This window comes from Hipposideros armiger, unplaced genomic scaffold (assembly GCF_001890085.2).
Source record: "Hipposideros armiger isolate ML-2016 unplaced genomic scaffold, ASM189008v1 scaffold_11, whole genome shotgun sequence".
NCBI lineage: Eukaryota > Metazoa > Chordata > Mammalia > Chiroptera > Hipposideridae > Hipposideros > Hipposideros armiger.
Window position 1 is genome coordinate 5,025,248 of NW_017731361.1, and position 22,505 is coordinate 5,047,752.

A 22,505-nucleotide genomic window follows, 5' to 3' on the forward strand; every position below is an offset into this window, starting at 1 on the left:
GAGCCTGTTTCTATTTAAGATATTTCACCAGGACAGTGAATAACCTCTTATCCTATTGAGGAATTTTCACTATCTATTACTACTAGAATCAAGATGTCATTATTAAAGTAAACTCTTGACTTCACTTAGAATGGTCACTTTAGTTATAAGACATCATTCATAATGGCTTTAAAGGGTGGAAGCCACAGTACAGTTATCATAGAGAACACTATCAAAGATCTTGATTCTAAGACTCAGGATTCTTTGGTGGCGAACAACAGAACCAACTCTGGCTCGCTTAAGCAAAGGAAAGAATGTGTTAGAAGGCTATAGGTTTGTTCACAGGTCCCAAGGAAAAGCTGAAAACCAGGTTTCAGAAAATATAGAAACCAGAATAGCTCAAGGAGCAGGAACTAACAGACAAACTTTTTGGGTCACCCATACCAAGTGAATCAACTTGATTGATTTTCAGTCTCTGCTTCACTTGTCTCAAGATTTAATTTCCTGAGAGAGAAAATCTGGTTGCCCAAACTTGGGACTTGGTCCATTGGTCAGCCAGGGGGCATCAGAGCACCTGGAATGACATTTCTATCAAGCCTACCTGCGATAGGAGAGGAGTAGTTAGTTCCCACAGGAAACTGGGGTGCTGCCCCCAGAGGGGGACTAGATAATGGGAAGGCAGCATGAATTTTATACGACAGAGAGCCTCTAGGGTCGAGATGTAATGGAAGAATCATCACCACATTACTTAATGGGGGAAACTGAGGCACTGAATAAAAGTAGTTTGCCTGAGGGGGTCATATTTAACGCCAGAAATGACACTTTCTGACTTGTACCAGCCAAATGAGATTTTTTTTTTCTCTATTTTGTCCAGCTTGCAAAAGAAATGGTTCAGAGACCTGGCAATGCATCAGAATTACCTGTGGAACTTGTTAAAAATAGAGGAGCTAGGTTTGGCATGGGGCAGGTCCATTTGTATATTTAATAAGCTTCTCATCTGATTCTGTTTACAACCAAGTTGGAGGCCCACTACACCAAGTTTCCATAGGATCCAATATAGAATAAAGAACATTGTAGAACTAAAAATGGGATAAAGCGATTCTAGGGAAACAATTTGGGTTTGGTGATAAAAATGTTTGAGGTCCAGTGAGTGTTAGCTGTCTTCATGATTTGGGATTTAAGGAATGTGAGGACAGGGAGGAGGACTCCCTGTTAGGACAGGCTTGGGCTAAGTGGATTGTTGGGAGGGTTAGGGTGTTGTCCTAGGAAGCACTGCAGTCAATAGGGCTGGCATCTCTCTAGGGCTGCTCTGACCATGTATGGTGCTGAAGGAGAAGGATCGGATTATAGGGGTAGATTACCCAAGTGTTAAGATCTGGAACCCAGAAAAGGGTTGGGAAACAGGCCTGAGCTGGCACAGACAGGAAAAGGATCTCTTACCTTTATCTTTTTATCTCATCACAACTGGTGACAGGCCACCCTAAGTCTCTGAACCAACTTGGCACACGGGGAAGAAGGAAGAAAGCGATTCTGTTGGGGAGCTGCGTTCCTCTACTTTTCACCTGGCTATTCCTATCCCTCCTTCAGGACCTTGCTTAAATATCACCTCTTCAGAGAGGCCTTCCTGGCCCTCCCAATGGAAACTAGGTCCCTTGCTGTTTTCTTGTGGATATTTGCTCTTTCCCAGGGTCAGTTTCATGGGCATGCAACCTGTGCAATCACACAGGGCCCTGTACTTGGAAGGAGCCCATGCTTGGTGTAATGCTCTGCTGTTGCCATCTTGAAATTAATTAACAGTGTTGAACAAGGAACTCTCCATTTTCGTTTTGTACTGAGTTCTGCAGATTATATGGCTGGTCTTGTACTTTCACTTCCTTAAACTTAGAGCCATTTAATTGTAGGAGCCCTAACATCTAGCCCCATGCCTGCCACTATAGTAAAAGCTTGGTAAATATTAAGTATAACCATTTGAAGTTATTTTTATCGGACAGTGTTTGACTTATTTTAAAAAGCATATTATATGGGCGTCAACCTAAAATATTCTAGCTGAATGGATGAAAAAAAGAATGATGGAAAGAAAGAGACCTTGAACAGAGTGTGTTGCTGACCCAATATCCACTTACTTCTTCCCTACTTCCTTCCTGCGTACCTTCCTTCCACCAGTTTGGATCAGGTGTCCATCCCTTTCCACTGGCTCACAGGAAAATTCATTCCTAATTCCAGAGTAGATTATGATCAGCCTACATATTCTTTCTCCTAAGAACAGCAGTCTTTCTTTATCCTCTGGACGTTGTCAGGTTTGAATGAGACTCCTGGAACTACTGCAGTCATCTTGCCACCAGCCTGATGATGAAACCAACCCAAAGCAAAGAGCGGAGCCAAAGGAATTGCAGAAAGGCAGTACCAGGACATTTTGTGGATGAATCCTGATCTCCCTCTGAACTTCTTCTTATGTGAGATATACAATTTCTGTGTTGTTTGTTCTGGTTGTCTACTGCTACGAAACAATTACGCCATAAAGGAGTGGCTTAAAACAGTGCCCATTTTATTTACTTCACAGTTTTGTTGGTCAGGAAGCTAAGCAAGGTTCAGTGAGATGATTGTTCTGTTACATCAGCTGAGGTCACTCAATGGTATTCAGCTGGCTAAAGGGCTGGTCTGAAGAGTCCAAGATGGCTTCCCTCACATATTTGGCATCTTGGTGGTGATGGCTGGAAGTCTAGGCTCAGCTTGGGCCTTCCATGAGAGCCCAGCCGTGTGGCCTCTCCAGCACGGCTGTCTCTGAGGCTGTCTCAGAGTCAGACCTCTTACACAGGGAGTGCAGGGCTCCCAGAGAGAGTGCTCCAAGAGGCAGGAAGTGGGAGCTGGCATTTTCTTTAGGAGCAAGTCTGTACTGGCACAGAAGCACTACTGCCATATTCTGTAGGTCAAAGCGGGCGCAAAGTCCACCCCTATTCAAGAGGAGATGACATAGATTTTGCCTCTTCATGGGAAAAGTATCAAAGAGCTTATGGCTATCTTCAATCCTCCACATTACCTAAGTCAACTGGGAACAGGTTTTCTGTTATGTGTAGGCAAAAGGATCCAAAATAATTAAAGAACTTCAAGGCTATCTCAAACCTGGGAAGATACTGCTTCCTGTTCTTCTAACACAGGCCTCTGTAAGCTTTTTATGCAAAGGGCCAGATAGTAATTATTTTAGGTTTTACAGGCCACACAGCCTCTGTTGCAACTATTCCACTCTGCCAATGAGGCAACCAGCCATGGGAAACATATGAATGAATGAGCATGTCTGTATTCCAATAAAAATTTTATTTATAGTCACTGAAATTTGAATTTCATGTATCACGAAATATTCTTCTTCTTTTTTTTCCCCCCAACTATTTAAATATGTAAAGCCATTCTTAGCTTTTGGGCTATAGAAAAAAAGGAGGCCGACTGGGTTTGGTCCCTGGGCCATATTTTACGGACAACCCCCCCCCCCATCACCAAGGTTGCTTCAAGCTTAGTGCCTTTATGCGTGCTGCTGACCTTTTGTCTGGAATACTGCTCTCCAGGATCTTCACATGGCTTTGACCTTCTCTTCAATTGGGTTTTAACTCAGATATTACCTCCTTAGAACAGCCTTCTCTGATCACTGTCCCTGAAATAGTACCCCCTACTCAGAAACATATTGTCCCTTTGTATTTTCCTTATAGCACCTCTCACTGTCTGAAATTTTGTTCATTTATTTGTTTACATGTCTATTTGCTGCCTAATTTTTACCCTCACCATAGTAGAATCTGCATGAGTTAGGGAGCTTGCCTGTCTCATTCTCCTCTGTACTCCCTTACCTAGCATAGTGCCTGGCAGATAATAGATGCTCAATTAAATATTTGTTGAATTTGAGTTGAATGGTTACAACTCAATTCTCTGGGACTTGACAAGGATATAGAAGGTGACTCAATTTATAGTTATTGAATGGCAGAAAGATAACAAAAGCAGAGGAAGGAGATCAAGTCATCAGAAAAACACCCCTCTGTTTCAGCCAAAAGCTGAAGGGAAAAGCCTTCTCCTCTTGTACAATTCTGACGATAGCTATTTTTCTCTCTTGGCAGATGTGAATGACTTACCTTGCCTGTTTGGAGGCAGGAAAAGGGGAAACAATTTTATTTGAGGAGGGAGAGCACCATCACAGTGGTTGTGAAATAGTGTTTGGAAGCTGGATTCCTCTAGAGCACTAGGTATGCTTTCACAGAAATTCCCAAGATCTCTGAGGCGAAGTGACAAAGGTCCTGGGTGACACAATCACAATAGAGATGACGGAGTTGGATGTGACATCAGGCTGAACTTGTCATCAGGAGGGAAGGAGGCAAAAGCAGCAGCAGGTATAGCAGTCGGGACAAGGCAGCTTGAGCTCGAACAGAATGTACCGGGGGTGTTGGGTGGTGGCCAGGGCTCAACAATTGGGCATTGGGCTTTCCAAGCCTAGGGACAGATGTGGCTTCCATCCAGTCCTGCATCTAGTTATTAAAACAAACAGATCGACAGGGCAGAAAGAGCCCACTGTAGGTGAATATAATAAACAGGAAGTGTTCATGGGAAGCAGTGAGGGTCACAGCTTGGTGAGCCTTGGAAGTTAGAAGTTTGTGAGCTCAGTGAGTTCAGGTGAGGACTAGAGCTCTGTGACAGAGAGAGCACGAAGGAGAAACAGAGAGTGAGGCTGATACGGAAGGTGACAAGAGGCCAACCTGAAAATCTGAGCATAGTGTGGATTGCATTTATAGGCTAGCCAGGCAAAGGAGGTAACTCTGACTATAGACAGTTGAATCCCTATTGGTGGATGAAGTAGAAAAAAATAGAGATGGAATTATGGCTTTCATCTGGACTTTTTGGTTGCAAGTGGCAGAAAAGCTAACAAAATGTGGCCAAAGCTTCAAAAGGAAATTTTTTGGCTTACATAATTGAGAAGTATAGCAATATGCTAGCTTCAGATATGGCCAGATCTAGGATCTCAAGCAATGTCTTCAATACTTGATCTCTCTTTCTGTCTTCATCTCTCAGTTCTTGTTTCCTCTGTGTTAGCTTCATTCTCAGATGGGCCCTCTCCATGATATAGTGGCTCACATTACCGTATTTGCCGGCGTATAAGACGACTCGGCGTATAAGACGACCCCCTAACATTTCCACTCAAAATACAGAGTTTGTTATATGGTCGGCTGTGTGCGATTTTGCGAGTGTGGTAAAATCGCATAACAGCAAAATCGCATAACAGCCGAGCATACACCCAGCAGCGCTGCTGATGCCTGAACGGTATGTGGAATGAAGTGGGCGGGCATCGGGAGGCCACTATGGCACGGGGCAAGCACTATGGGCAGTCTATCTGAAGTGTACCTGGCGTATAAGACGACCCCCCACTTGGAGGCATATATTTCAGCGCCAAAAAATCGTCTTATACGCCGGCAAATACGGTATCTCCCGGTGTATATCTATCCAGCTTCAAGTTCAACAAAGAGTACCTTTGGCCTCATTGCTCTAGCAAGTCTAAGAATTCTATCTCATTGCCTCTGATTGGATCATGTGTCTGGTCTCTTTTTAAGGATGAAAGGCCTATTTGGATATACAGGTAGAGTATTCAGCAGTCAAGTCATTTATACTTATCTGGAGTTCAGAAAGGAGGTCAAAGCTAGGGTAGATATTTGGAGGTTGTTGGTGTGCAGATGGCATTTGCAGCCATGAGTCAGGTTGGGGTCATCTAGGAGGTGTGTGTGAATACAGGTTTGAGAACCAACCTGAGACGGTCCAGTGTCCAAAGGTTGGGAAAATGCGAAGGAATCAGTAAAGGAAGCTGAGGAGGAGGGAACAGTGAGAAAGAAGACCCAAGAGGCAGTCAGTGGGTAGTGACCCAGAAGCCAAGTGAAGAAAGATGATTGTGCCTGACGTAAGAAGCAACCTACCGAATTCTTATTTACCCCAAGTCTCAGTGGATAGTGTATTTCCATGTGTGTGTGGTTTATGTAATTTATTTTTAGCTTGGGGTCACCCAGCTACCATATATTCTCTTTGTTCCTCTCCCTAGAAATTCTGAGTTCATGTGGTTGGTCTAGGACTTCAGTTCTAGGTCTGTGTGGTCACAAATTTCACTAGTTCTTTTTTCCTCTTGTGGCAGCTGCAAGATCAGTTCACTTTCCTTTCTATACTTCTAAGGCGAGCCTGAGCACTGAGTGTCTGCCAGGGCTCCCCATCCATCCATCCATCCATCCATCCATCCATCCATGAATGACATAGTTACTGGGAATTTACAATATGTAGGCACCATTCTAGGCACAAAGGATACAGCCATGAACCACACAGTCCCAGCACTGTCTTGCCGACAGGGAGCTTACATTCTAATGGAGTGGGGTTGGGGGGCGAGGGAGACAATGTGTGTGTGGGGTTCACAGACAAAGTAACTTCAAATTGTGATGCCTGCACTGAAGAAAACAATCAGGGGTCTAAGATATAAAATAACAATGGAGACTAAGAGTGGGAACTACTTAAATTGGGAGGCCAGGGAATTGTCTCTGAAGAGTTAGACCCTGATGTCTCCAAAGTAACCAGCAAATCTTCTTCTTTTTAGAGTCCTGAGTTGAACCTGGTTCCAGTTCATTGAGGTTCTTGGTTTCCTCCTGGCTTACCAGAATAATAGAGGAGACCTACCTCCAATTCTATCTTCATGTGAGTACCAACCTTTACAGTTTACAGTATTACTCTGAAAAATCAGTTCTTTAACAATTTTATCTAACAGCTGCAAGAGGAAGCAAAAGATTATAAAATGGAATTTATCACACTTCATCTTTGAATAACGTGGTTAGTTACCATTTAATTTATCTAACATATTTTTGTTTTTGAGGGGGGAGCAGTTATTACACTACAGACACTGGTTTAAGTAAGCATTTTATGTGCATCCTATCACTTAATCTTCACAACAGCCCTGTGAGGTAGGTACTATTATCATCCCCATTTTACACTTAAAAAAAATCTGAGGTTTAGAGATTAACTGTCCAAGTTCACACAGCCAGCAAGTGGCAGAACTGAGGTTAAAACCCATGCCTGCTATCAAGTCTAAATATGTAGATACAACCAGCAAATAGATCTCATTCATTCATTCATTCATTCATTCATTCATTCAATCAATTGATCTCTCAACATAGATGCTTTCTCTGGCCCCCTGAGTTGGCAACCCCTTCAAGTTCCCCAGCTCCCAGGCCTTCTCCTATCCTAACTTATTGTGCAGCATTGCTACTGCTTGTTGTTTCTTTCTCTCCCACTGACCAGCAGCAGTCAATTTCATTCTATTACTCGTCTTTAAATCCCTACTATATAGCCTAGTACCTGCACATAGCAGACTTATTTAACAAAACAAAACAAAAAGCAACCCCCCCCACCCCTTAACTGAAAGAGGGCTGCTAGTTCCTGGACATACAAATAATTTATTCAAGGACAGTCCCTATCCTCTAGGAGTTCACAATTCAGCACTAGACATTGTGGGATCCAGCCTGACAAGAGCAGTGAGCGAGCTGCCTGAATTGATTCCTATGGTGGAACACAGGGACCAGAGGGCATCGCATTGGGGATGGAAGGTGGAGAGGGACACCCGAAAGGATCCACTCATTTATTCCACAAATACTTATCAATCACCATAGCACAAGTAGTACATGGGAGCACTCAATGTCATTCAGTGCCAATCAGTTTTAGGTGTTGGGGATACCGCAGCATACAAGAAAACTGCGGTAGCTCTTCCCTCGTGAAGCTCCGGTGTAACAAAGGACGACAGGCAGTGGGAGAAGTTATATAAAATTGTGTTAGATGCGTAACAGGAAAACAACAGGCGGCCGAAATTCTCGTAAGGATGTTAGATCCTTTAGCTGAGGGCAGCCGTGGGCGGGTTTTGAGCAGGAGTGGCTGTGACGGGGACGGACTGTAGGGGGCGGGAAGACTGCAGACAAGAGCTGGTAATTTTAAGATGCAAATCTTTTTTGCCTGACTGGAAAGAGCGTGTGCCTACTACCTACGGTCAACGTGGTTGCCTGATGCACTCGGGATTCTCCGGGGTAGGGGCTGCATTTTGAGTGCAAACTCGATTGCCCAGCAATGCAGGGCGGGCAGAGGGGAACTGCAGCCGTAATTCCCAGTTTTTTCGTGCTGGGCACATCTAAGCTCCTCCGCTGCCCAGACCTGCAAACACACTATCTCAGGCTCGAACCCGGACCACATCAGGGGGGCAAGATCGGGTATGGTGGGGGCCCAAGCACCGCAGGGATTACCTCCAAAGCTCTTAGTCTGCACACCGCGCGGGCGGGAGGGGGCGGAGCTTGTGCTGCAGTCCTAGGCGGTGGCGTGGGCCCCGCCCTCTGCCTCAGGCCCCGCCTCTAGTCTTCTCTGATTGGGTCAAAGCCGCGGAAGGGCCGAGCGTCTCGGGAGGCTTGGGGGTCGGGCTGAGACGGGCGCGCTGATTGGTCCGGCTGGGATTAGATCATCCGCTAGCAGGTTCGAGCGGCCCGGACGCCGGCGGGGCGGCTGAGGCTGCTGTGAGAGGGCGCTCGAGGCTGCTGGAGAGCGAACAAGCGAAAGAGGCGGGGAGGCGGCGGCCGCACTAGCTCGCCTGCTCGCTCGCTTCTCGGCGCCGCTGTAGGTCCGCCGCTCCGTAGCACGCCGTGCTGCAGCCGGGTCCCAGCTCGGCTCAGGACTCGTGCGCGCAGGCGGACGCTGAGCGGAGGGCGAGCCGGCGCCACACCTGTGGAGCTGCCGGCCGTCAGGGGTGCCAGCCCCGGTCCCACTGCGTGCGTGCTCGGGGCTGCGGGCCGCCCGGGCCCCGGGGGAGGCGCGCCCCCCGGCTGGGAGTCGCGGGCACCATGGGGCTCCCTGCTCTGGAATTCAGCGACTGCTGTCTGGACAGCCCGCACTTCCGAGAGACACTCAAGTCACACGAAGCGGAGCTCGACAAGACCAACAAATTCATCAAGGAGCTCATCAAGGACGGGAAGTCTCTCATCAGCGCGCTCAAGAGTGAGTGCCCCCGAGCCTGGCGGGGACGAGGCCCCGGGGCGGGAGGGGCTGTCGGAAGGCTCTCAGCCCTGGGCGTCCGTGCGCCGGGCTGGTTTTTCTGTCCCCGGGGCACTGAGGGACGGGCATAGATGATTGTAACGAGGAGGGAAGAATACGTAAAATTGGCGAGACAGCCACAATCCGTTGAGGAAAGAGACCCGTCTTCCAGCCGTGTGAGTTCTGGGATGGCCGGGAGGTGACCGAGCGCAAATGGTGCTCTGGGTCACCACGGTGGATGTGCGCTGCACACAGGTGTCCGGGAGTGGGACTGGAGTGCTGCATCCTGTTGGGAATTTCCGTCGCATCCACGACTCCAGCTCCCTTGGGGAAGAGTTGCTCACCCCTGGGTGCCCAACCGGGGGACTGGAGTGTTCCCTGCCAAGGGGGCGCTGCCTTCCCTCGGGAAAAGGGGGCGCTGCCTTCCCTCGGGAAAAGGCGGCTTGTACTGCTTCGCTCCGTGCACGCAGCTCCAGCCTGCTCAGGGCCCCCAGGTTCTCCGAAAGGCACCGGCGCCACTCAGAGAAGGGCTGGGGTGGAAAGGTTGGTTAGCTAGCGATTCTTTGGAGTATTGACAGCCAGTAACGCCCAAATCTGGAATCAGGGCCATGTACGTATGCAGGTCCTGATTCTTGTGTTTAGCAGAAGATGATAGGGTGGGACTACAGAATCCGAGTGTTCCTTTACTCTAAACTGTGGGCGAGGGTTTAAAAATAGCACGAATATATCCTGACACTCTTCCTCTCCCTCCCTCTTTTTTTTCCCTCTCCTGTTATCCTCGAAAACGCAAATATCTGAGAAGGAATGTCCTCGGTCCTCGCTCAGGAAAGAGAAGTTTAAACCATCCTTTAAGATTCTGTAGCCTTTTTGTAAAAGCATTTTTGCTTATTTCCTTTTGGTAGGAAATGAAATTTGCATTCAGTGTAATATTTTTTTTCCCCCTTGACTTTTGCAGAGCCAGAGAGTTTCTCCTTCCGGCCAAACAAGTGTGCTCTGGGGATGAGCGCCTTGGATTGTATGATGGTTTTTTGGGTTCCTTTTCAGTCTACCCATTTAAAAATAGTTCAGCCCATCTTTTAGTTTTGAGAATCAAGAATAAGGTGAAGGCAGAGTGTGGAATTGTCTTTGACTTTTCTTTTCTGGTCTTTGTGATGGATTTCTTAATAGGTGATACCTTTCAGCCAAGAAAGGTTGTGTTGGCAGAGTAGGGACCTAGCTGTGAGAGTTGTCCCCAGGCCTCTTTAAAGGAGACTTCACAGAAGTCAAGTGCCTGAGATGTCATTCTGTGAGCCTGTTGTTTCTAAAAATGAAGAGGGAGACAATGGAACCACAGGGCAGCAGGTGCCAGTCTTGAAGGGGTGAAATAATCTTAGAACTGTGAGACTGTGACCTGAGGCCTGAGAACAGACTTCTTCCTTTGTCAATGATCAGGGCCATCGTTGGTTCAGGGAATTCTTGACCCCTGGTGTGGAGTAAGTTATGAGCCCATTTACAGGTTGGGCTCCCGAATTTTGATAGAATCTGAGGCCGGCTTTAATTGGGCCTCTGCTTTATTTTGCGAGTGTTTGGCATGCCTGCTGTGTCCTGGGCACCGAGAATGTAGTGGGGGAATATTCTGTTGCCCCTGTGGCTACGGAGACAGTCCATGCCAGGCACTGCTTCACCCATGAATAATTTCACGTGCTGTTATTCATTTTACAAATGACAAAACAGGTTTGGGGAGTCACTAACCCAAAGCCGCATACTCCTAGCAGTGGGGCTTAGTTTTGAACCCCCCAGTGGGTCTGAGCCCGAGATGGAGTTCCTGTAGATGGAGTTCTTAATCCTGCCCCATCCCACTTGCCCAGGATGGACCTCCTGGACTAAGCCTGCTGGAATTTGGACTTGCATTTTGTATCTCGGCCTTGAATCTGAAGAGGATGCATGTGTGTGACTGGCATTTTGCTTGCCTGCTACTGTTTTTTTTGGGGGAGGGATGGGTAAGAATTCTTTGGGTAGAAGGAAGAAATGCAGCGATAGGGTTTAAGAATTACTAAAGTTGTCTAATGGGATGGACCAGCCCTATAATTTGGGGAAAAAGACTGTTGCGGAACTAGGTGTTCTAATCTTTGTATATCCAACTCTACAACTAACTATACTCTTACACTAATACCACTACTTGAACATGACCTCTTAAAATAAACAGGGTGAAGTTGATCAAGTATTATTTACTATTAATACTATTTCCCAGACTTCAGGCATTCCATTATCATTAGGTGCTTGCTACATTGTATACTACTATATTAGTATTTGTGTATTATCTTCTGATGATACTTATCCCTACTGTAAGTGTAAAGCAAGTGTTTTTAAAAGTAAATACAGGTTGCAGATATAATCGAGTTAAGAAAGAAGTAATCATACTGAATTAGAGTTGGCCCTAAACCTGATAACTGGTGATCTTATAAGGAGATACACAGGGAAGAAAATTGTGTGGTGATAGAGGCAGAGACTGTTTTGATGTACGTGAAAGCCAAAACCGCCAAGGATTTCCCACAACCACCAGAAGCTAGGAAGAGGCAAGGGCTGCCTCTTTCCCAGAGCCTGCCAAGAACCAGCACCTTGATTTTAGACCTTCAACACCAAAACTGTGAGAGAATAAATTGCTGGTTTCTACCAAAAAAAAAAAAAAGTAAATACAGGGCCGGCCGAGTGGCGCGATGGTTAAGAACTGGCTTGGGACGCCAGAGGGCCCCGTTCGGATCCCACATATGAGGGCCAGTGACACTACCCTCCACAGCTAAGATGCTGAACAACAGCTCAACCTGGAGCTGGGCTGCTGTGAGTCACTGGTGAAGGCGTAGGCTGCAGCCCCTGTGGCAGTGGGTTGCCATGGGCTACCGTATGTAGCCAGCAGCCAGTGTGAGCGGCCAGCAGCCGCAGTGAGCAGCCGTCCGGAAGCCGGCGACTGATCTGCCTTGCCCGGGAAGAGCGCAATGATGGTGCCAACTTGGGCCAGTGAAGCAACGTCCTCTACAACTAGACTGAAGAACAAAACGACAGCAACTTGTCTGTTCCCCTTCCCCAGCACTGTTCCCATACCCCCAATTCCCCAATAAAAATCTTAAAAAAAAAAAAAAAGTAAATACATAATTATACCAGTAACACTGGTTTAGATGATTAACAAGTCTCTTCCAGCTCTAAAATTTTATGGCCTTATATAATACTTAGTATTTACAGTTCTTCGGGTTTAGGTTTCATTTGTGTGTTAATCTGAGGCCATTAAACTGGCCTCCAGGGATTGCCAAAGTTCAGCTACATTATTATTATTATTGCTACTTCCACTTTATGAGTGAGGAAACTGAAGATCAGAGAGGTCAGTAACCTGCCCAAGGCAACAGAGCAGTTAAGTGTAATTAAACCCAAGAGGTCTGATTCCAAAGCCTGTGCTCTTCTTAATCCTGAAGCAAAACCATAGTCTAGGTCGGTTGTCTCTTGAATCCCCATGAAAATTGTTATAAACACCGTGGACTCCATAAAAAATGAACCCCTTGAAGTCTTTCCCTGGAGTCCAGACCTCTGGTCTGGACACATAGAAGATAAGCAATAAAATAATTAGGGACCTACATTTTTTGGAGCTCTCATTTGATGTGGAGCAGTGCCTTTGAGACTCCCAGTCATTTTTTGTCTGTGCTGATTTATCCAGGCCTTGTCTGTGGGCACTTATTTGCCCAGGACCCTTTTCTCGACCTGATTAATCAGTGGCTCAGTGAAGAAGATTCTGTGTGTTTAAATAAGTCTCTTTCTTTCTGTAGAGACAATAAGAGGGTGGCGATGAAGTTTAGACGTACAGAATTAAGAGTTTTAGGATTTCTTTGGTTTGAATCTTGACCCCATCACATACTGGTTGACTCTGGACAAGTCACTAAGCTTGAGTTCTTCCTGTGTAATATGGGAATAGCCACGCTGACCTCCTAGGGTGGTTGTGAAACACTGTGTATGAAGAAAGTACTTTAGTTTTGAGCCTGGTGATAGCTGCTCAATTAATGGTAGTTGTTATTTCCCAGCATTCAGGGTGGTCAAGACTTGGAGCAAAAGTCACTTAAGAGCAGAAGGACAATTTTTGGTTTGGGTGTAAGGAGGTAGGTTGAGGCCTTCTTCATGCCATTTGTTGGTAACTTAACACAGTTGTGTGTGTGTATTAGCGATTGGTGGGAAGAATCCTGGTAACCTGTTTGAATGAAGTCATGGCTATACCGAAAGAAGCATCACAAGTTAGAAAGAAAAAAAAAAAGTCTTCTAATATCTTTGCTGTTTCTAATAACATCTGGCAGCTTAAAGTTTCAGTCTTCTTGCAAGATTAACTCCCCGCCTCAGTGGCTGGGCGGGCTGCCTCTCTCTGCCTTGTAGGAAAAGCCTGCAGAATGCACTGGACTTCATGTATGCCTGTCTCATGGACTCAATGGCAAAACAAATGTGGTTTCATAGACATGAAAGTGAATCAGGCTCTTAGTTTTGAGGGGTGGTGAGGTTTTTCAGGAACTATGTTTTTTTTTCCATATTGACAGTTGGTTTAGAGACTTGCTGCTGGGATATGCCCCTTTAAATTTGACTTCTGTTTTCTGAGACATAGTATCTTTTCTCTGATAGTTTAAGGTGGAAGGGGTGGGGGCAGAAATGCAAATTTTAAAATATCAACTTTATTGAGATATAATTTGCCTTATCGTACAGTTCACTCATTTAAAGCATCCAATTTAATGGTTTTTAGTACATTCGTAGTATTGTGCAACCATCACCACAGTCAACCTTAGAACATTTTCATCATGCTCCAAAAGAAACCCCATTCCATTTAGAAGTTATTCCCCATTTTCTCCCAACTGCCTGCCCCCACCCTTGCCCCAAGCCCTAGTCAGCCACCCATGTATTTTCTGTCTCTGTAGATTTGCCTGTTCTGGACATCAGAAGTGGAATTTAAATGGTTTTCTCCTAGATGGCGGTGACCAACTTTAGGTACAGAGTTCTTGATTGGAATTCTAGAAATTGTTCTTCTTTAGCGGGAGGCGAGGTCCCAAAGACTGAACTGTGTCCCAGGGCCCAGAGAAACCCAGCTGTGCCCTTGTGTTTGCAACTCGCAGGACAGGAATGGCTTCATTCTAGTTCATGGTACTTTGATGGATGCAGAGATTTCAAAACAAGATGAAGAATCCAGCCCCTTCTCTCAGTGAGCTTTTAGTTAAGTTGGGACAGGGTGTGTGATACTGGATCAAGCCTTGCTCTGGGGTAGGTGTTCTTCTGGGGGACCCCCCCACACACACACAAAATGAAGTGAATGTATTTATATTTCTCTAGTCGAGCCTGTAGTTTTCATGAGATGTTTTAGAGATGACATGACTTTTTCATTGCATTCTTGGCAGTTAATAATTCTGAGATCTCTGACCTGTATCACATCCCCAAGGCAACCATAGTGAATTTTCACAGAAAGAAGTAGTCTAATAAGAATGCCCACAGCTCTTGTTTATTGAGCACTTACCAAGTGCCCAGCCCTATGCTGAGTCCACACATTGTCTCATTCGTCCTGACCGCCACCCTCTGAGATGCATATTTTTATTTTTCTGCAGTTTATAGTTGGTGTAATTTATCTAAGGTCACACAGCTAGGAAGTTGTGCAACCAAGTTTTGGACTTGGCAGTGGACTGTTGGGGCTTCTCCTGAACTTACCCTTCAGCTCTTCAGTAAACATGCTGGTAGTGAAGATGCAAATTCTTCATAGATCTAGACAGTAGAAAGGAGAAACATGCAGTAGGTGCAGATTAAGTGAGAATGTTTTCCCATCCCAGTTGTTTTGCAAACCCTGAGTCTTGGGTAGTGAAGAATAGCTGAGATTTTGTATTGTGCTCTAAAGCTTTGTGTTTCTCCCTCCATCATAGGATTGAAGAACCTAGAAGGACAAATGAGGTGTCTGACTATCTCTTGGCTTGTGAAGCAATAGAGTGTGTCAGTGGGGTAGCACTGAGTGATTACCAATGATTCTCTCTCTCTTTTTTATATATGTAAAAAATGCATAGTTGTATAGCATTTATTTCTTTTTTAATTGCAATTTTTTTATTGAGATATACGTGACATTATTTCAGGTGTACAATCAAATAATAATTTGATATTTGTATATATTGTGAGATGATCACTACAATAAGTCTAGTTAATATCCATCACCACACTGTTACAAATTTTTTTTCTTGTGATGAAAACTTTTAAGATTCACTCTCTTAGCAACTTTCAAATATACACTATAGTATCATTAACTGCAGTTACCATGCTGTACATTACATCCCCATGAGTAATTTATTTTATAACTGGAGGTGATTATCTATTAACTGGGTAATAAAGCATCGAGCAGGGAGGCCAAAAACTTGTTCCTGGGTCTGATTTGGTCAGATCAATGGTTCATCCCCTTTGTTCATTAAAATGAGTAAAAAAATCGACATCAAGAGTTGTGTGCTTTAAAGCATGTCACCCTTTTGTACTTCTTTAGGAATTGGTATAGGCTTTTCGCAATAGCGAGATGAGCCCTCCCTGAATGGCACATACTCCCAAAGGATGTCAGTGCCAACCTGCTTAGTTTAGGAGTAATTATATTACTCACAAAATCCTAATGGAACAAACGGGTATGGAGTTAGCAAAACATTTCCCCCAGTTCCTTTGCTTTGCTTTAGCACCTTGCAAATAAAAGAGAAGAAAAAAAGGCATTTCCTAATTATTTGTAAACGGTGATAATTTGCAACACTGACATTTGGAATATTACTCATACAAATATAAACAACAGCAAATTAAATCCAAATAAGATTTTATAGTTTTTACATAACATTGGCTTTAAAAAAAAAGTCCTTTCACTTTAATCCATTCTGCTCTCAACTGGATTGAATAAATTGCATCTAGTCTATAGTTCTCAACCCACTGACTGAGGAGGCTTAAGCTCCCCTCCAACCTCACCCCTCTTTTAAAAATAATAGACTTTATTTTTAAAGCAGTTTAAGGTTTATGAAACTCATATAGCCCCTCACACCTATTCCTCTTTTATTTATTTTTTAAAAGATTTTTATTGGGGAATTGGGGGGATGGGAACAGTGCTGGGGAATTGGGGAAGGGAACAGACAAGTTGCTATCCTTTTGTTCTTCAGTCTAGTTGTGGAGGACGTTGCTTCACTGGCCCAAGTTGGCACCATCATTGTGCTCTTCCCGGGCGAGGCAGATCAGTCGCCGGCTTCTGGACGGCCGCTCACTTTGGCTGCTGGCCGCTCACGCTGGCTGCTGGCTACACACGGTAGCCCATGGCAACCCACTGGCCGACGCCGGCGACTCACGGCAGCCCAGCTCCAGGTTGAGCTGTTGTTCAGCATCTTAGCTGTGGAGGGCAGTGTCACTGGCTCTCATATGTGGGATCCGAACCGGGGCCTTCTGGCATCCTAAGCCAGTTCTTAACCATCGCGCCACTTGGCCGGCCCCCTGTTTTATTTTTAACATCGTGTATTAATGTGGTACATTTTTTATAATACTGATATGTTATTAATTAAGTCCATAGATTACATTAAGGTTCACTCTTTGCATTATACATACATACTATAGGCTTTGACAAATGTGTAATTACAAATGTATTGGCCATTACAGGATCATACAGAATAGCTTCAATGCCCTAAAAATCCCGGTGCTCCGTGTGTTCATTCCCTGTGCCCCGTCCTTGGCAACCACTGATCTTTTTACTGTGTCCTTAGATTTGCCTTTTCCATAATGTCATATAATTGGAATCATATAGTACGTAGCCTTTTCAGGTTGGCTTGTTTCATTTAGCAATATACATTTAAATTTCCTCCACTCTTTTTGTGACTTGATAGCTCATTTTTTTAAATCACTGACTAATATCCCATTGTCTGGATGGACCACATGAATATATCCATCCATTTGTTGAAGGATACCTTGGTGGCTTCCAAGTGTTGACAATTATGAATAAAGCTGCTATAACATCTATGTGCATATTTATATGTGGACATAATTTTTCAGCTCCTTCGGGTAAACACCTAGGAGCCCAATTGCTGAATCATATGGCAAAGAGTATGTTTAGTTTTGTAAGAAACTGCCAAACTGTCTTCCAAAGTGGCTGTTCCATTTTACATTCTCATTAGCAGTGATGAGAGTTCCTGTTGCTCCACATCCTTGTCTGCACTTGGTGTTGTCTGTATTTTAGATTTAGCCCTTCTAATAGGTGTATAGTGGTATCTCATTGTTTTTTAAATTTGTAATTTCCTGCTAACATGCTGTTGAACATATTTTTATTTGCTTATTTGCCATCTGCATATCTTTTTTGGTGAGGTGTCTGTTCACATCTTTTGTCCATTTTTTATTTATTTATTTTTTATTTTTTATTTTTTTTTTTTAGCTGAGCCATCCTGCCACCTGTTGGCAGCTCACGGCTGCTCAGCTCGGGCTGACTCGAACCGCTGTTGCTCAGAGCTCAAACTCTTGAGCGAGCTCTTAACCAACTGAGCCACTCAGCCGGCCCCTTTTGTCCATTTTTTAAATTGGGTTATTTGAGTTTTTTAATTTATTTTTATTATTTTTTTTTAATGTGGTAAAATATACATAACAAAATTTACCACTTAAACCACTTTAAAGTGTACAATTCAGCGGCATTAAGTACATTCACAGTGTTGTGTAACCATCAATACTATCCCTTTCCAGAACGTTTTCATCGTGCCAAGCTGAAACCCTATACTCATTAAACAGTAACTCCCCATTAGTCTCTCTTCCCAGTACTTGGTAGCCTCTATTCTACTTTCTATCTGCATGAATTAACTACTCTGAGTACCTTATATTTATGGAATAATCCAGTATTTGTCCTTCGTGACTGGCTTATTTTACTTAGCATAATGTCTTCAAGGTACATTCATGTTGTAGCATGTGCCAGGATTTCATTCCTTTTTATGGTCGAATATCTTATTTGTTGAGTTTTAATTACCATCAACTACCATTAAGAAAGACTGTTCTTTCTCCTTTAAATTATAAAAAGGTATTTTTCCCCTCTCCATCTCCTTTCCCTCTCAGAATGATTACTAACACTTGGAATTGACATATCAATTTATCATGGGCATCTCTCAAGAATATTATGTTTATGCTTAATCCTTTCAAAGTAGCCATTTGTTTCAGGTCAGCATATTTTCAGGGAGTTTTTTGTTTTTTTAAAGCTTTATTGAATTATACATTAACTAGTTTCAAGTGTACAATGCAGTGACTTTACAGAGTTATGCAACCATTACCCCAATCCAGTTTTAGAACGTTTCTATCACCCCAAAAGGCACTCTCCATTCTCACCTCAAGCCTCAGACAACCAGTAATTTATTATTTTTTTCGTTTTTGAAACATGAAACAAGATGCATTTATTATTCCTGGTTCTTTAGGTCAGAAACCCAGGAATGGAGGAACTGGGGTCTCAGCTCTTGGTCTCACGAGGCTGAAATCAGGGTGTCAGCTTTCACCTGGAGGCTCTGGGGAAGAATCTTCCTTCCAGCTCATTTCAGTTGTTGATGGAATCCATTTCCTTGCGGCTGTTGGTGGAGGTCCCCGTCCTCTTGCTGGCTGTCAGCAGGGGCCACTCTCTGTTTCTAAGAGACTGCCACATTCCTCCATTCCTTCTCTGTGGTCCTCCATCTGCAAAGCCAGCAATAGTGCTTGCTCACTGGAGTCCCTGATTTTCTCTTTCCCACCAGCCAGAGAAACTCCCCAATTTTAGAGGGCTTGTGTGATAGACTCGGCCTACCTGGAAAAGCACCCTTTTGAGGCTCTCGAAGTCAGTGAACCAACTTCTTTTGCTGTGTAAGGTAACAGAACCACGGGAGTGATAGGTCACCATATTCACAAGCTCCCCCACATCATGTTCTGGCAACACTGTCACTTTTTTATTCCTCACACAGGGCAAACTCCTCTTTACCCCAGGGTATTGGCACTTGCTGTCCTTGAGAGATTGAATCTCACTTGAGAGATTCAGCTCCAGACTTTTCTTTGCACAGTTGGCTGCTTCTCGTCATTTCAGTCTCCACCAAAGGTATGCTCAGAAGGGCTTTCCAGGGCTGCCCGGCTGAACCGCCCCCCACACCCTGCTGGGCAGTGTCAACCATACCCTCCAGTCGTATTTTCTTCTTGGCATATACCGACAGCTCAGGTTATTAGCTCACTATGCGTTGGCTTATTTTTGCCTGCCTCCCCTAGCTTGACGTAAGTCCCGTGAGAGCCTTCCTCTGAGTGTCTTGCTTCCCACTGCCTCCAGAGGCCTGGCAGAGCCCCTGGCACTTGGTGGGTGCTCAGTAACATTTGGCTAAATGAATGAATGGGACAGTGGGCTTAGTCTAACCTCAGAAAATCCTCATAGGGAATACTTGAAAAAGTTAGAAGTCTTCCATAGGTTCTCTCTTGATAGATTGTCTTTTCTGAAAATGTAAGCCAAATGGACTCATACTCTATGTGGTGTTTTGCACCTGGCTGCTGTCACTTGGCATAATGTTTTCAGACTCATCCATGCTGTAGCATGTATCTGTCAGTGGTCGGTTCCTTTTAATTGCTGACGAGTATTCCGTTTTGTAAATCCTACTTTGTAAATCCTTTCACCAGCTGATGGACATTGGGGTTGTTCCTAGTTTTTGGCTCTCATGAATAAAGCTACGATGAACATTTGTATGTGTTTGCATATGTGTCTTTGTGTGGACATATGTTTTCATTTTGTATTTCTTACCTAGGAGTACAATTGCTAGTTGTACAGTTAACGCATGCTTAGTTAATTTTTAAAAGAGCCTGCCAAACTGTTTTCCACAGTGGAAGCATAATTTTAAATTCCCACTAGTAGTGTACTAGGGTTCCAATTTCTCCATGTCATTACCAACCCTGCTTCTTATCTGTCTTTTTGATTCTAGCCATCCTAGTGGGTGTGGGTGGTATCTCTCTCATTGTGGTTTCGATTTGTATTCCCTGATGACTAATGATGTTGAGCATCTTTTCATGTTCTTATTGGCCATTGGTACATTTTCTTTGCTGAAATGTCTATTCAGATCTTTTTGTTGGGCAGTATTTTATACCTTGGATTTTTTTCCCCTTTACCTTGTCCCATAAAACTTTTGATGGTTTAAGTGAACTGCGCTCAGCATATTTTCTCCATTTGCTCTCATTTGGGGAACTTTTGCTTCCATTTGCTTCTACCTCAGATGCATTTGACTAGTCTGCTTCAGGTTCCCAGGGATGGTGGTTCTTAGGGGGCTGAGGTTCAGGTTTCTGCCCTGGTTAGGCCTGCCAGCATCCCTCTGGGCAGGTTCCAGGCTGGACATTCTAATTCTGGTCACAAACCCTGTGAATTGATAAAGTGAGAAAGGGTCAGGGAGGAACTGTTACCACCACTGAGCTATTGGAGAAAACAACCCAGAAAGGTGACGTTGTTATCCTGTCAAGGCTGTTGCATTTTTAAAAGTTAGCCAAGGGCGGGTTGACAATATAAAGCTAATAGTCAAAAGTGGTGTTTCTAGATTTAAACTTTTTTTTTTCAAGATTTTTTTAGGAATTGGGGGAGGGAACAGCATTGGGGAATTGGTGGAAGGGGAGCAGACAAGTTGCTGTCCTTTTGCTCTTCAGTCTAGTTATGGAGGACGTTGCTTCACTGGCCCATGTTGGTATTATCATTGCGCTCTTCCCGGGCGAGGCAGATCGGTCGCTGGCCATTGAATGGCCGTGCACAGCGGCTGATGGCAGCTAACGCTGACTGCTGGATGCTCATGCTGGCTGCTGGCCACTCACGGTAGCTTACGGCAGCCCACTGCAGCAGGGGCTGCAGCCTACGCTGTCATCGGCAACTCACGGCAGCCCAGCTTCAGGTCGAGCTGTTGTTCACCATCTTAGCTGTAGAGGGTGCAGTGTCATGGGCCATGTGGGATCTGAACCTGCGGCCCTGCCGCTCAGAGCTCGCGCTCCCAATCCAACTCTTAACCAATGAGCCACTCGGCCGGCCCCTCTAGATTTAAATTTTTGACTGACACTGGTTTTAATTTTTAAAATTATAATCCAGGCTATTTCAAATGACATATTTTTGCCATCGAAGGAAAGGTTTCATGAACAGATATGGAGCCCAGCTCTGCTCTTCCCATGCTCTCCAAGCCCAAAACTAGAGTAAGGGCTTTTAGGGTGGCAGTAGCAGGCAGTTTCATGAGGTGGGAGAATGCATGGGGGGTTTGAGGACCAGCATTGGGGCCAGTGTGGTTGGAGCTGAGTAGTGGAGAGTCCAGGAGCCAGGTCATGGGGGCCTTGAGTCCCAGAAAGGACTCTGGGCTTCATCCTAAGTGTGATGGGCAGCCAGGGGAGCTTGTGACATGGTCCTACTTGTGTTTTTAAGAGGTCATGGTGCAGCCATGTGGGGAATAGGTGTAGTGGGGCAAGAATGGAGGTGAGGAGGCCATTAGGAGGCTGTTATAGTAGGTCAAGTAAGGGCAATGGCACCCTGGGATGGAGTGGCAGCATCTGAGATGGAGGTCAGATTCGGGGTGTTTTGGAAATAAAGCCCACAGGATCGGCTGTCCTATTGCATTTGGATTAGGAGAGAAAAGAGAGAATTCAAGAATGATTCAAATGTGTTTGGCTGAAGCAGTTATATGAATGATGGTGCTATTTTCTGAAATAAAGATGACTGGGCAGGATTAGGTTTGGAGGGGGAAATTAGCAGTGAATGAATGACCTAATCTTATAGTGCAAAGACAAAAAAAATACATAGATACTTCATGAATACATTCTCATAAAAGAATCAAAGAGTGAGTATGGAAATGTACAGAGTAAGCCACTGTCACCAGTCGGTATGTTTTTTTCCTTGTTTTTTTTCTGAGCATATTTGTTTTTTCCATGAATGGGATTATACCATATGAATTATTGTGTTTTTTGCTTTTTGCTTAATGCTGTGTCTTAGAGGTCCTCCCTCAGTACGTCTACATAGTGGATTCTTTTTAGTGACTACAGGGAGTTAGTTCTACTTTGTGGCTATACCATAGCTTATTTACCAGTCTATTCTTGAAGGATGCTTGGATTGTCACTGTTTTTCACTGTTAGAGGAGGTGCTGCAGTGATCCCTTGTATACCCACCTTTGTGTGTGTGGGTTCCAGCATTTCCATAGGATAAAAGATTGTCAGAATCCATGATGATTCCTCAAAGTGGAATTGTTGCCAACCTCCAGTTTTTCCAAGCTCTTTGACATCTATCTCTTGTTTAGGTCCTTTGCATTCCTGTAGCCAGTTGATATTTGTCTGCTGCTCTTTTGATTGTGTTGGATTATGTTTGTAAAGCATAATTTACCTTTTGCTTACATTGGAAGCATCCTTAACAGAACAGGCCCTTTTGTTAGGTACTGACATGGACTCTAAAAGAACCAGGGGATATAAGAAAAAAGTGTGTGTGTGTGTGTGTGTGTGTGTGTGTG

At 44.5% G+C, this 22,505-nt stretch overlaps 1 protein-coding gene across 5 annotated transcripts in view; it reads left to right on the top strand.

Moving 5' to 3' along the window:
* Positions 1 to 8,530: 8,530 nt before the first annotated feature.
* The window catches only part of ARHGAP26 (Rho GTPase activating protein 26), a 426,643-nt gene continuing 412,668 nt past the window's right edge, over positions 8,531 to 22,505 (top strand). For 3 of the 5 annotated variants that reach the window (XM_019663126.1, XM_019663152.1, XM_019663160.1), the window contains exon 1: positions 8,853 to 9,006. In XM_019663126.1, coding sequence (XP_019518671.1) covers positions 8,853 to 9,006 — 154 coding nt within the window. Of the gene's footprint in view, positions 9,007 to 9,142; positions 9,219 to 22,505 lie in introns of those variants that run through there. The other 2 variants (XM_019663136.1, XM_019663141.1) reach the window with 2 other exon arrangements.